This window comes from Artemia franciscana, chromosome 13 (assembly GCF_032884065.1).
Source record: "Artemia franciscana chromosome 13, ASM3288406v1, whole genome shotgun sequence".
Lineage (NCBI taxonomy): Eukaryota > Metazoa > Arthropoda > Branchiopoda > Anostraca > Artemiidae > Artemia > Artemia franciscana.
The window spans coordinates 28,011,715-28,025,954 of NC_088875.1; the positions used below are offsets into that span (position 1 = coordinate 28,011,715).

General features: G+C 36.5%; 1 protein-coding gene across 1 annotated transcript in view; it reads right to left on the reverse strand.

Annotated features, from left to right (window-relative positions):
• Positions 1–2,150: 2,150 nt before the first annotated feature.
• LOC136034756 (Bardet-Biedl syndrome 2 protein homolog) overlaps positions 2,151–14,240 on the reverse strand; it is a 37,347-nt gene continuing 25,257 nt past the window's right edge. The window contains exons 6-7 of the mRNA XM_065716139.1: positions 9,891–10,267; positions 2,151–4,859 (exon numbers count right to left, since the gene is read on the reverse strand). Coding sequence (XP_065572211.1) covers positions 4,101–4,859; positions 9,891–10,267 — 1,136 coding nt within the window. The 3' untranslated portion in view covers positions 2,151–4,100. The remainder of the gene's footprint in view (positions 4,860–9,890; positions 10,268–14,240) is intronic.

Below are 14,240 nucleotides of genomic sequence, written 5' to 3' on the forward strand. Positions count from 1 at the left end.
AATTTACATTACTTGCCATGGGGCTGTGGGGAGCATGCCATATCCGGAGGTATAATCGTTAGTCCTTTTGACTACTTTGAACAAATGAACTTTTCAAAATATCTACCAGTGTTGAGGGGGGGGGGAATCTATAAGGGCAAGGGGATGGTGGCTGCCCTTCGATCACTCTTCAACATAAACCTTAACACACCAGAGTAGTTTCAACTGAATAATCTCAACAGTTCCATATATACTGCTGATAAGCCCTTTGGACAGCTATTGTGCACATAGCGTATTTTGATTTCGTTCAACATCCTTTTTTTTATATACTGCTGATAAGCCCTTTGGACAGCTATTGTGCACATAGCGTATTTTGATTTCGTTCAACATCCTTTTTTTTTAAACTTTCACCTTAACTCCCAAGGCCTTTTTGGAGACCCAGGATTAAACATCACCCTTTTCCAATAACCAACCTTATACATAAGCAATATGCAACTTGCAGAATTTCCCCCGGGTCTTTGGGGGGGGGGGTTATGTCATCCATATAAACATAGACTTTTGTGAGCAAGATGGCTATTTCAGAATTTTGACTGATTTTCTTTGGGGGAAGGGCAGCTAAAAAAGGTATGGGAAAGGACAGATAACCCTCGAACCACTTTTCAACATCTACATCAGCATGTCCTGAAAATTTCAACTTAATACCCTTACCCGTTCTTAAGATGTTGCAGATCCGCCTTTTTGATAAACTGGATGCACAATATATCTTTTGATTTAATTTTATATATCCCTCAGCATTCCCCACTGTATCGCTTTGATACCCCTAGGCTTTTCAGACACATCAAGAATCAAACATTTCCTAGTTTACCTAATGATAAATCATGCATTTAAACAGTGGCAAATTGCTGAATTTACAATCCTTTCCCCAGGGCTGTGGGGGGCATGGCATCCCAAGAAACATAACTATTAGACACTTTTGACTTGTTTGATAGAAATGGCTATTTAAAAAGTTGGATCAGTGTTGAGGAGAGGGGGTACTAAAAAGAGCAAGAGAGCGGGGCTGGTTGCCCTCCGATCACTCAACATCTACTTTAACATATTCTGAAAGTATCATCTAACATCCTTAACCGTTCCTGCTGATACACATTTTTGACAACCAGCATGTACATAGTGTGTTTGATTATATTCGACACCCCTCTCAACATTTCCTTAAAGTTTCACCTGAACACCCAAAGGGATCTTGAAGACCCAGGATCAAACATACTTGCTTTTCTAGATATAAAACCTAATATGTTAACAATGGGCAACTTGCATAGCTTACAGATCTTGCCTCGGGGGTCCCAAAGGCACAGTTATTTGACCTTTGCACTATTTTGAGCAAAATGGCTATCTCAAATTTTGAACAGATGTATTTGGGTAAAAATAGGGCATGGGAGGGGGAAGGGGCTGGTTGCCCTCCAATCACTTTTCACTCTTAAAAAGGGCACCAAAACTTTCAATTTCCGGCCGATTGATCCAACTGCAAAGTTTTATAAGACCACCCGTTTCATATGAAGGGGCTCTGAAATAAAACCAAAACAAAACATAATAAATTTAAGCTTTATTATCTTTACTATAGCTATAAGATGTGCTCTGTGCTGGTGTATGACGTGAATGTACCTGGCAAACATCAGTATATAATGTTGACGACGGCGTCAAAAGATAAGAAAATAACAGCAAACATCAATTAAATTTTCAAAAAATGGCAATAGAGTTTAACATTTGAGGTAATAGAACTTTGACCCGGGCTTGGAAAAAAACAAAAAAACGGTACAACGGATCATAAACTATTCTTATTTAGTTTGTCAATGTAATGTTTTGTTAAAATGATTCCAAACTGAAATCAAGTAAGGTCTAACCAAAATAGATATACGATGTGGAACAGTATATAGTCGAGCAATAAAGCCAGATACCTAAATAGGCCGCCCTATAGGTTGATATCCTATAAGATCGTCCCTAGAAAGTCTGCGGATGAAACTTTCGTGTAGCAAAGCCTTCTCCCTGGAGGAGTAGTGACCTTTGAGATAAAACAGCCAAGGAACTGAAGCCTTATTGCGTTGAATTGACGTCAAGTGACTTTGTGATCCGACGAACTTTTAGATGAAGAATAAAAAACGGTTTTATAGGTTCAATAATGCAAATAAATCTTGATTTTTAATCCAAATCGATATTTCAGGGTTGTTACAAAGCAAAATGTTGCAGAGTTAATGATTAAACATTCACTATATTAATGTCAGAGGCATTGTTAAGACACATATTACAACAAAATAATATACAAGACAAGCAGCTTAGACAGCTTCCCAAAGATAGATGGTATTGATGTTTTCTACAATAGCTTCGGTACAATCTTAAAACTTTCACCTATAACTCTAATACTCAAACTGAAAATTTTGAACTAATTCGAACAAGATTAGTTAAAGAGATCTAAATCGTTTCCACATCTAAATTATCTACACTCTTGAATGACTAGATCTAAATTTTCCACAGATCAAGATAAACCCCTGAAACACATCACCGAGAAGTGTAAGGACACTGAAACCCAGTTGAAGAAAGGTAACAGCCACAAACTTGTGAAGAGAGTCTGAAAATTATCCACCAGAAAAAAAAAAAAATACTTCAACGTCCATAATCCAGGATACCCAGGGGACCGACATCAATAACCCAATAAAAAAGTTCAACAGATGGTAAAATAAGTCTACGAGAAACTAAACCCCAATATAGCGACGGACAGAAGCGTCCTCTTTCCCTATCGCAGACCGTGTCACCCCGCAGCCTCCATTACTATCTTAGACCAAAATGGCCATAAAATACCTGAAATGAGGAAAAGTTCCGGGATCAGACGGTGCCACTGCGGAGCTAATTGCTCAGAAGAAATTGTCGACCTTCGCTGTAGTGATATATCAGCAGCTTGGTCTACTGGATATGTCCAAAGACAATGGTGGAAGGCAGCCATAGTCCCACTTCACAGAAAAAGCTCAAAGACAGAGAGTAAAAACTATCAGCCTATCATCCTTTGTCGTCATCCGTTTGTTCTTTTGATTTTGTTGTACTTATGTGTTGTTTTCTTTTCTGATGTTTATTTCTGTTTTTTCTGTTTTTACTCCACTATCCTCACATCGTTTTGTGCAGTGGGTTACAAATAAATTATTATCATTACTATGGACCATTTGTTTACTGAGCGCCAATTGATGAAGCAATACATGAGTTTGATAAAGAGGCCTATCAACTATTCATTAGTTTTTGACAGACCTTTGACCTTATGTTGGGGGAAGGTTTGTGGCATATTATACGACACTTCGGTGTCTCAGACGAAATCTTCAGAATATTTGAAAGCATTCGTAACCAGTTCAGAAGCCGAATACTGACAAACATGTACCCCTATGACATATGTCCTTTAGGGATGCATCCCCCCATCACACTTTTCAATCTATTCCTCCATACATATCTTCCCCCAGGAAGCCAACGAGTACGGGATGAAAATAGATGGGACTCTTATTGACAAACTGGATTATGCTGATGATTTCGATCAGATGTTATGACCATCCAAGATCTCCGAAGACCGGCTGACAGTATCTTTCAAGCGACAAAACTGTTGGGTATGTAGATTAATACAAACAAACTAAACTGATGGTTACATTTTGGCAGGATTCTTCACGTTTATATGGAACGATGATGAGCTAATGGAAAAAGTCGGTCAATTTCTCTTCGCTGGCAGTCTCTTAACGGTTAACAATTGCCAAACTACCAATATTGTACACCACCTAGCCCTTGCTGGCTCTACTTTCAGGAAAATGCAAGTAAAAATAACTATAATGTAAGCACCAATATATATATATATATATATATATATATATATATATATATATATATATATATATATATATATATATATATATATATTGTATTCAATATATATATATGTATATATTGAATACAAATATTTCTGTGATGAGGGTTACAAATTTATGAACACAATCCTTACTAATAACATCGTCCAATTAAGATATGCCTTTAAAAAAAAACGTTCAAATATTTTTTAATATTGAATAATTGTCTTATTAGTACGAATTATAGGTGACAGATGTTTACATTAGAATAGAGGGTATCAGTGGGAACTGTTTTTCCCGAATTAGTCGACGTGATTCCATAAGAATAAAAGATCTCCTCTCTTCACTATGACAAGCAGCAACACACTGAATAATGTCATTCACCTTTCGTAGCAGATTAAAAACAATCAGCTGATGTTCCTTTCTTTGCTTTGTCAGTTCTTGGATACAATCAGCATCGTCATCGATAGTATCTAGAATAGCATTAAAAAATAGACATTCATTTTCTTGGAGAGCCTCTGCCCCTTCTACCAGTTTATTTTTTAAGCTTTTAGATCTAGATACCATTTGCAACTGTAGTTGTATATTAGCTGCTTGAATTCTATCAGCTTCAGAAAGCAATTCGACAACAGATTCTATCTCTTTTGATTCAACTATGGTATGTTGGAATGAATACGAAGACATCAGCGATTTGAATAAGTCACTCGCAACCTTCAGATTTTCACTTTTTAAAATAACAAATTTATTGTCAGTAAAATCTAATTCGACGTTGAAACCATCTCGAAGGTGAATAAACTTGTGACTGGCATTGTATGATGTAGGCAGCTTGTCTGCGGGCTGCAAAATATTCTTCGAAAACCACTCTTTGATATGATCATTTGTAAGGTTAGTCTCAGATTTAATTCGAGTTGAATACTGCACAGATAAGTCACGTGGAAACAGAAGGCAAAATGGGACAAGTTCCTTTGTAATTTCACAGACGTCCAGATGACAGCCTTGTTGACGTTGAAGGAATATCTGAAAACATTTTAGAATAAGCAAACATAAAGCATATTTTAGCTTCAAGGAATCACAGAACATCAAAAATAAAATATTTGAAAACGAAGCGGACTAAATATAGCTTGGAAGGGAATATTCGAGAACGCCCCATTAGAGGAAGAATCTTCTTTGGTCAACTATACCTTTGCATATTTTTCAACAAATAATGCAGTGACCTTGAGCTGCAGCATAGGAAAAATCCTTAAGGCTTAGCGGAAATCCAAGCATTTTACTCCCTAGTCAATTCTTTTTCTGAGGCGGCAACTCGGTCAAAGACAAAGGTATCAGTTTTCTGATACCCTAATTTATGCATTCTAACGCACTCTGATTACAGCTTCATCTAGTCTTTTGAGGGGAATTTGAGTTCGGAACACAAAAATGTAAAGTATTTGAAGGGGCTGCAGCCAGCAAGTATATATTACAGAAATAAGGTTATGATTATAGAATAGAATATTTTTTGCTCTACTTTTTGATACCCCACAACAACAGTGTCAAGTGTAGCAATCTAGAATGCAAACCCGAAACTGGTTTTATAATATCTTGGAATTATAAAAAAATAGTTGTCGGCTTTAAGATTTGATTAGATCAGAATATTCACCAGATGTTTTTTATATCTATTAAAATAAAAACCGCCGAAATCACTAATTCACAAACGCCAGGCAAACTCCAAATGTTTAACATGGGAGGTATAGGAACATTCCTTGAGAGCCCGTCCTGCCTTACGGCATATGTTCCCTCTGAAACAAGCGATTTTGTGATAAGCCTGCATTAAACTTGCATTAAAAGGACAAGATACTTACATCATTGGATTCAAAAATCAAAATCGATTCGTTCAGCGAGCCAGAATTTTGATAACACTTAGAATTTTTCTTGGGAAAGAATCTAAACTTGCTAAGACAATAGGAACATTTACCTTTAGTCAAATATTTTCAACCAATTTTCAAAGTATTCTCAATCTAAAAAAAAATCAGGCACACCAAATTTAAGAAATGTAATTTGACAGTTAAATAGAAATGAATCTTAGCTACGGAAGGAGATTAAGAATGTCGTCTTTTGTTGATAAAACTGAAGGAGAACAGAAAAACAACACTAAAAATGGCACAAGGAATGTGAATCTTAAGATTATCTAAATGTTTCTTCATTATGAAATTACCATTGTTTAGATTTCCCGATGGAAGAAACTCTTACAGAAGAAACTCAAACAAGTAACTCTAAGCTGTAACTTCCTCAGTTCCATCCCATCCAGACTTTCAGGTACAGCACTAATTCCGGTAAAAAGCTCTCTTCAAGCTGCCTTTGCACTGACTTAACTGTTCCATGTTGGGATTACTCGCTGTGCAGGAGTTATGTACCAAGACTCCCTTAAGCATGACCTTTAGTTCTCTCACTGGGAGTATCTCTGGTGGCAAAATTGTTGCTTACTCAGAGTGATCCCATTAAAACCTTCAGCTGACTTTATGCAGAAGTCTGTCAACAATTCTCTTCATGTTGTCTTAGTACTAACTTCAGAGTTTGACACTCTTTGAAGTAGGGATGGTTCGCAGCGTCAAAAATTTCCAGCGCTGCTGTGTCGAAAGGCCCATTTACAACAGGGTTTTACTAATACCAATATTTAGTTAGTGCTTTCAGCCTATCACAAGTTCTTGTTGATTTCTTCAGTCAATCAGAAAATCCTAGGCAAAATCTGATTGGCTCAAATTACCCCTGGCTAAATCTCGGTAATAGCTAAATCTCTTTTGAGCGCGCCTTGAAACATTTCATCATCAGCGTCTGAGCATGACCTAGCTTGAAAATATAATAAGTAGCAGTAAAGACATCTTTAAAAATTATTTAAAAGGACTGCTACTTATTAATACTATTCCTAATACTACCGCTAACATCTCATCGCTGCACCAAGCCGCCTGAGGCCAACACAGCTACGTACGCTCCTCCTCCATCCTAATCTAATCAAAGCCTCCCCTTTTACACCCTCCCAGGATACGGTTAGTACTTTACTAGCTAGAACAACGAGGAAAATCACTTTTTTGTATGGATAGCACTAATGTGTACTCTTTTAATATTTTTTTTTTCTTTCTCCACTGCAAGCGGTGAACTGGATCATCAAAGAGAGCTGTTCAATCGTTCATCTTAATTTTTTTTAGAATACGAGACAAGAGATTATTAACTGCAAATCTAAGGACAACTTATTTTTTATCCTGTTCCACCCCAAAGTAACAAAACTGGAAGTACGCTTTAAATACGGTAACAGAGTGTCACCACTTGTTCGACTGATTTCTACGCGCAAATTCCTGCAAAAAAACAAAACAAAAACAATCAATTAACCCCTTGAGACAAACATTTGCTCATAATCTATTCTGGGAACCATAATATCTGTTCTTGGTTTTAGTCATTTCGGTTAGGTTCAGCTGTGTAGACTTCAGATATAACAGCCTTCTAAAATCGAAATAAATTATCTGCATTGAATGAATTATGAGAAATTCAGGTGCTAAGTTACGAGACTGCAAGGAAAATAATGGCAAATATTGCGTTCTGATCAAGGATAAATAAAAAAAGAAGACTTCTAGTGACTGTTCGAATATCATCAAATGCTGCAGCCAGCAGACCAATATCCAAAGGCAGTAACAGTAAATTCAACTAAAAATCGTTTTTTGAAGGGAATCTTGAACACCCAAAAAGTACTAGGTGGAGGTACCGGCTGGTGATTAAAGCGTAAATTAGCATATTTCTTCTATAAAGCATTGTGGTTTCATTGCCAGTCACTGACTGAAACATCATTAAGCGAATTGGACAAAACGAAAGATTTTCGTTTAAAGACTGTCCACGTCAAGGCTGTAAAAGTTATTAAGTACATCCTGATCAAACCAACCTTGGGTTTGGATTGGACTTTGACTATGCCTTACCCTCTGTTCCTTAAAAACTGATCAATATTTTGGGCAAAACACAATTCTAAAAAGCACAAGTAGAAGCAGAAAGAACACCAGAGAATAAAAGATAATCCGCATACAATGCAACTAGCCATGAAACAGAAACAGCACCTTTAACAAAAACAGATGACCTGTTTCTGTGATCTGTTTAGTTTTTAGGAAAAAAAAACTCACAAAATAATCGTTTTTAAAGAAAAAACAACAGCTATTTAATTTAGTTTAATTTTGCTAAAGTATTATTTAGCAAGTGTTGTATATTCAGGCTTCGGAATGATTCCTATTCATTAGAAAAGGGACTTGACGACCTATCAAGGGACTTTCAGAGGTGAAAAAAAGGACCAATATGGACTAAAGTGGGAAGGGATTTTTACTGGCATTAATAGTCAAAACATTCCTTTGCTCACAAATCAGAAGCAGCGGCCAAGTTAACCTAAGAATCATCACATTCATGAGCCTCGGATGGAACTCATTTTCCGTGGAGACAGGTCAGTTGTCTTTGTTTTTCCATTTTTCTTTTTGTTCAAACTTTCAGTTATGTTTATTCAAAAAAAGTAAAAAGACCTAAAAGGCTTCAACTTGGAAGCTAACTCCTTTTCAGCCCACTCTTTGCTAGATATGTCAACTAGGTTCAGCTCCCTTTCTTTGTCTTGGACACTTCATTAAGAAGCTTGCTCTTCTGCCTTGCTCTCCACATAGTCTTAGTATTTCGACCAAGCCAACCAAGTCAAAGTAAAAAACTCTTTAAGAATAGGAAACTTTCAGGCTTGCCTCCATGTGTGTTGAATTCGTCAATCACACAAAGCTTCGCATTCAACACCCTTTCCAACATAGAGGCTCTACCTGACAGAAGAGGTCTTCCCGATAGCGAAAACTCCTTTCTACATATGCACTACCATGTGATAATGTCAACACAGCTTTTACAAGTTTCGACAAAAGCGTTTATTTTTGCTCCCCCCCCCCCCAAAAAAAAACAGCATCCGTCATAGAGAAGATTTGATGCCAGTAATGGTCAACGCGCGATGGAATTTGTTCTACTGCGTTTTTGGCTTGTAGAAATATCTACTCACTTCTAAAATCATCAACACTTACTCCTACTGAGGATTCTTGAGCCTACACAACTATATCTAAAAATATTTAGTTCTTTTCCTTTCCGCGGGATACAGGCACCTAATCGTTCTTAGAAGGCTATTAGATGAGATAGAACATTTCTTGATCAAGTGTTTGGCAGCTGCCTTTAAATGTCTTCATTACTTTGACAAAACCCTTATTTTTCTCCAAGGTGAGTTTCTAAGCATCTAACGCAAGTTCAACCTCCTCACCTATAATAGTGTCCTGCAAATAGTTGTCCAAGTTCAAGCAGACTGGCAGAAATTTAATCAGCAGACATGATAATGTCAGGTTTCAGAAGTCTCGCCAAAACAGTGAGAAGTAAGTTTTTCAGGTCAGCTTGAAGATCATGACAAAGGGGTTCATTCTTCTGAAACACTGCTGTGAATTTCGTAAAAAGCTCAGACAATGGATACATGAATTCGAGTTCTGCAAGCATGTATTTCCTTGTTAGATAGCTTGCTTTAGTGATTCTTGAAATGTTTCTTGGACAGAGCTCACGAGCTGTTTGCCATACCAAATTGAGAAATTGAGAAAGGGGATTGAGAAAGGAGCATACGCACTGTTGATCAAAGCAGTGGCAGTTTTGGCCTCTCTTGCACCCGGGGCAAAATCTAACTTAGCGCCCCCTCCTCCCAAAAGTTTTCAGGCCATATTTTAAAAGGAGTTTCCTTTATTAACAGAATTTTCCGTTTATTCAAATTTGACTTTTCTTACTTAAGCCAAATACAATGAAGCATTGAGAGACCTTTTTTTTTGTGATTTGTTCCGTCAAAATCCATTAAAATTGCCGAATATATAATACTATTCCTGAGAGTCTTATCTTTCTATGACAATTTTTGGAGTATACTATTATTCGTATCTATTTGTCAATGGGAAAAACGCTGAACTAATCTTTGGGCGAAACTTTAAAGGTTAATATTTTTTGCTTTGTCTTACGACCTTTGCAAGCGACATGATAACTAATTTAAAGACTTGCCTGAAATTTAATAGCATAGGGAACATCTTCAGGGGTTGTGATTAAAAATCGAACAGATTTGCTTCCTTCTTCACCACAGCTAATCTTTGTCTTCTTCAGAAACAATTTTTCACACCTCCCAACAACCGCATAAATTGCTACATCTGCTTCGAACGTTAGTTCAACTCCCCCTGGACACTCCAACGTTCTTGGAACCAATGCTGTCGATATACTGCACCTTGGTGCAGCTCTTTTCCTCCGGTTCTTTAAGTATGATAATTGTAGCGACAGTTGTTGTTTCTTCACCAGCATTTTTCGAAGCTTTTCTTGAGCATGTTCAAAAACTAGATCATGGTTTACGTTGGATACAGTGAGATCATCAGGAGTAAAAATTAAAACTGCAAAATTAATTCTAGTCAGACTACAATACAACAACACATGCAAGCATGTTAATAAAACAAAATAAGTAAATCTTCTGTCTTTCTCCGAGAGTTATCTTCAAAGGCCCATTTTCATTTTAGAAGCAATTTTCATTAACAGGGCATTGAATAATTAAAATGTCTCAAACTTCGACGAGACTTTCTTTCATATATCACTAGTATCGAATACTTGTCAGATGATAACCATAAAAATGAAAACAAGATCGTATACTTCTTTGGGAGGACCTGAAACATTTTCTGGATATGAAACATCATCTCTTTGGGAGGATACCGCCAAAATTTTTTGGTCGGTCGAATAAAGACCGCATAAATACTAAACTGTCATCTATGGAAGTCTCAAACTTGGTCGGTAAACATAGCCGTTTTACGAACTCCTGCCGTGATTTTACAGATGGTGCCACAGTTTTCTATTTTGTTAAATAAACAGCATTAAAATAGTGACATGACATATACCGAAAAATTTCAATCTCGGTCGATAGATGCAGAGGTTTTACAGACTCGTACAGTGATTCAACGTATCGTATTCGAAACGGACATTATGCTAATTATTGAAACAAAATTCGGTAAAAGGGACCAGCCACTTGGTAAAATTCATTTCTCTCTCCCCCCCAGCACTTTCAGCTAGTAACGACCGTGACGGTCGTACCTATTATATTTGGAAAGGGTATTGATTGGGAAATCGTATGGCACTACTTTTTGGTTACTATAGAATTTAATTCAGAAAAAAAAAATTATTCTAAGATTACCAATTTTCGCTCAAAGCATTATTTCATGCGCTTGAGACAGAGGGCGAAGAGCGCCAAGCACTCAGCCACACATACTGTAATGCAAGGTCAATAGTGAATCTTGGTCAATAATACCTTGTATGTAATTATTTTAAATCAGTGAAGTGTCACTAACAATGATAATTTTCAACGTATATTAGATGCTACATTTTGTATGGTAACATTTTAAACATATTTAATGTATACATTTAATGATATTTACCTACTTTCTGCCGTTAGAAACTACTTGAATATATATTAATTTTACTGTATCTTAAATTTAATTAATGTATTACTTAATAGTATTAACATACTTAAATTACTTAATAAATTATCTACTTAAATTTACTTAAATGTATCTTAAGTTTACTGTGTATCTTAATTATACAATAATTTACTGAGAGAAGGTTCTATATAGAAAAGAAATAACAAATATTACCTTTAAAACATGTAGACTTTTAAATACTTATTTTCTGATTTTTTACTGGTTAAAAAAGATGACAATAAAAGGGACAAAGGAATTTATATGACGATTTGTGTTGCATATAAGCGGCACTAATTGATTTTGTCACAGGTGTTGGTGCTGACTGATATCACACTTAATTGGTATTTCTCCTGTATTTGTTATTTGATGTCTTCCCCATTTTGATTTGTAATGAAAATGCTTCCTGCCCATAATACACATATGATAATATTTGCCACACTTCCAAATAAGCTAGAGACTATTCAGATATTATTTTCAATCACTGAACCATGTTAGTTCAGAGTGTAATTCAAAAGAATTCGAGCAGATGCTTATAGATAGTTCTCGTGGAACATGCATTTTAAAAATTGCCTATTACATCATAAGAAAGGATAGATAGGTATAATATTAAATAATACCTGTTAAATGACTTAGAAAGCAAGCAATTCATGACAAGTGGACTTAGACAAATGTACGGCTAACCTTAATATATTACGAACAGAAGAAAGCTGTTGACCATTTTTTTTTTAGCTGGAACCAAGCATGGAGTGAACAAGAACCAGCGTCCAGCGGTCGTGCTTGCCCGAAAAATAGATTTAAGGATAACAAGTCTTAGAAAAAAAAATTATTCAGTTCACACTTTCTTTATAAATAAAATATCCAGTTTCTAGGACTTATCCCGTTTTTCAGGTATAGTCTATTTTCAGTGATGGTGTCAGGGTTAATCTTCCTTTAATCTCATTAATTTAAAAAACTTTTTCCACAAAAGAAGTTTTTCAAAGAAAAGTGAAGAGCTCCATTAAGCCGGATAAAAAATAAAGTCAAATAATCACAAATCACTATCAATAAACAAACGAAACTCAAAACGAATAGAAATTATAATAAATAGCCGAGTCAAACACAAAACGAGCAAAAATTAACATGAGTAGGGCTGATAACCCTCATGCCTTCTCAAAGCCAGAACATAATTTGCGCTTTACTGAAAAAAAAAGAATAAAACAAAAAACAAATGATCTTGGATTGTCAGTTTGATTGACATATATCGATATTTATTCTTTTAAGTTAAAGACGTGTTTTGTTTTCAGTAAAATGGCTATCTCAAAATTTCTATCGGATGCATTTGCAGAAAATACGACGTGGGTGCTGATGGCTGCCCTAGGATCACTTTGACCCATACAGAGGGCCATATAAAACATCTGATTTCTAATTAAATGAGCCAATTACGGAGTTTTTACGACCACACTTTCAATAAAACCTTATATGCCCTCAAGGTATAACTTACAATCCATGCCCTGAGGGCTGTGAGGGGGGGGGGGTCATCCTCAAAGACATAATTTCCGGACCTTTCAATTACGTTGAACAAAATGGCTATCTCAAAATTTTTAATTGGATGTGTTTGGGAAATAGTGGGGTCGGGAGAGGGATTTGTTGCCCTCCAATCACTTTCAATTATCGAAAAGGGCGCTATCCCTTTGAATTTCCAATCGAATGAGCCCTTTTCGAAGTTTCTATGACGGCTCCTTCAATATGAAGTGCCCTGGCCTAAAACCCAGCGTTATAGTGTTGTCTATAATACCTTTCTATAAATCTTCTTTGCCAGCTTCCATCATGTCACCAATCCTTATTCTTTTGCTATTGGTTCTTTTACCTGGCCAGCAGTATCGCCTGTAGTAGATCCTCTGATTATTGCCTAATTCTGGATAATGTTTCCAATACACCTCGTCCAAATTCACTTCTCGAAATGGGTCGTCATCCAAGTTGTTTTGAAAAGCGGTTAAAGGGTCGCCATAAAAGTCCTTAGCAAGCAGGTTCTGTTAGTTGGGTAAATCTCTTGGCTTTGAAACAAAAACTTCAATCTCATAGCTTCTTTTAAATCTTATTCGCCAGCTTCTACTGTGTAATCAATCCTTGTTTCCTTTGTTTATCAGTTCTTTTTCTTGGCCCATTGATTTGGTACCAGTCAAAGGTTCTAGACCACTCTGCCAGGAGTAGGTTCAGCAATTGAGCCATTCGAGATAAAATAACTTAAGGTGCTACCTTAACTACCTATGCAGAAAAGTTATGTCAGACAATGCTCAGTGAAACTGCTGTCAACAACAAAGAACAAGCCTGGTAAAATGACAGCTTAAACATGCAGCGCACACCTTTGGCTCTATGCGAACCATGCATCAAACCAACCTCAAGACGCCCATTGATGTTAGGTATTATCACAGGAATTTAAAGGTAAAAAAATTTCTTTCCAGAAACTATTCCTAGGCAAAAGCAGCTTTTAAAAACAATCAAAAGATGGCCACAGAATCTTCAAAATATTATTTCTAGAAGGTGCTCAAATTCGCTGCTCATAACAAGGGATTATGTCTTGAGAGCAACTTCTCATGATCTCAGATTTGATAGTTCCTGTTATCCGCAACCTTCAAGGACGCATAGAACGAGACGTTATAGGGGTGAAAGCAGGCAGAGTGTCAATTCTTCTTCAATTGCCAGATACAAGCAGTCGATGAAGGAAAAATATGGTCCCCAAAAAGGGCCTGCAAGAATTCCATGGGACAGATTTGGAAGAAACCAATGTATACAAAAAAAAAACAAAGAATCATTTCATCCCCATGAATAAAAAGAAGACATACACAAAAATAATCATAACTTCGTTTCAACCCTTGGGACTTGAGCGTGAGGATAGTCAAACACTCAGCGACCCCATGATTGT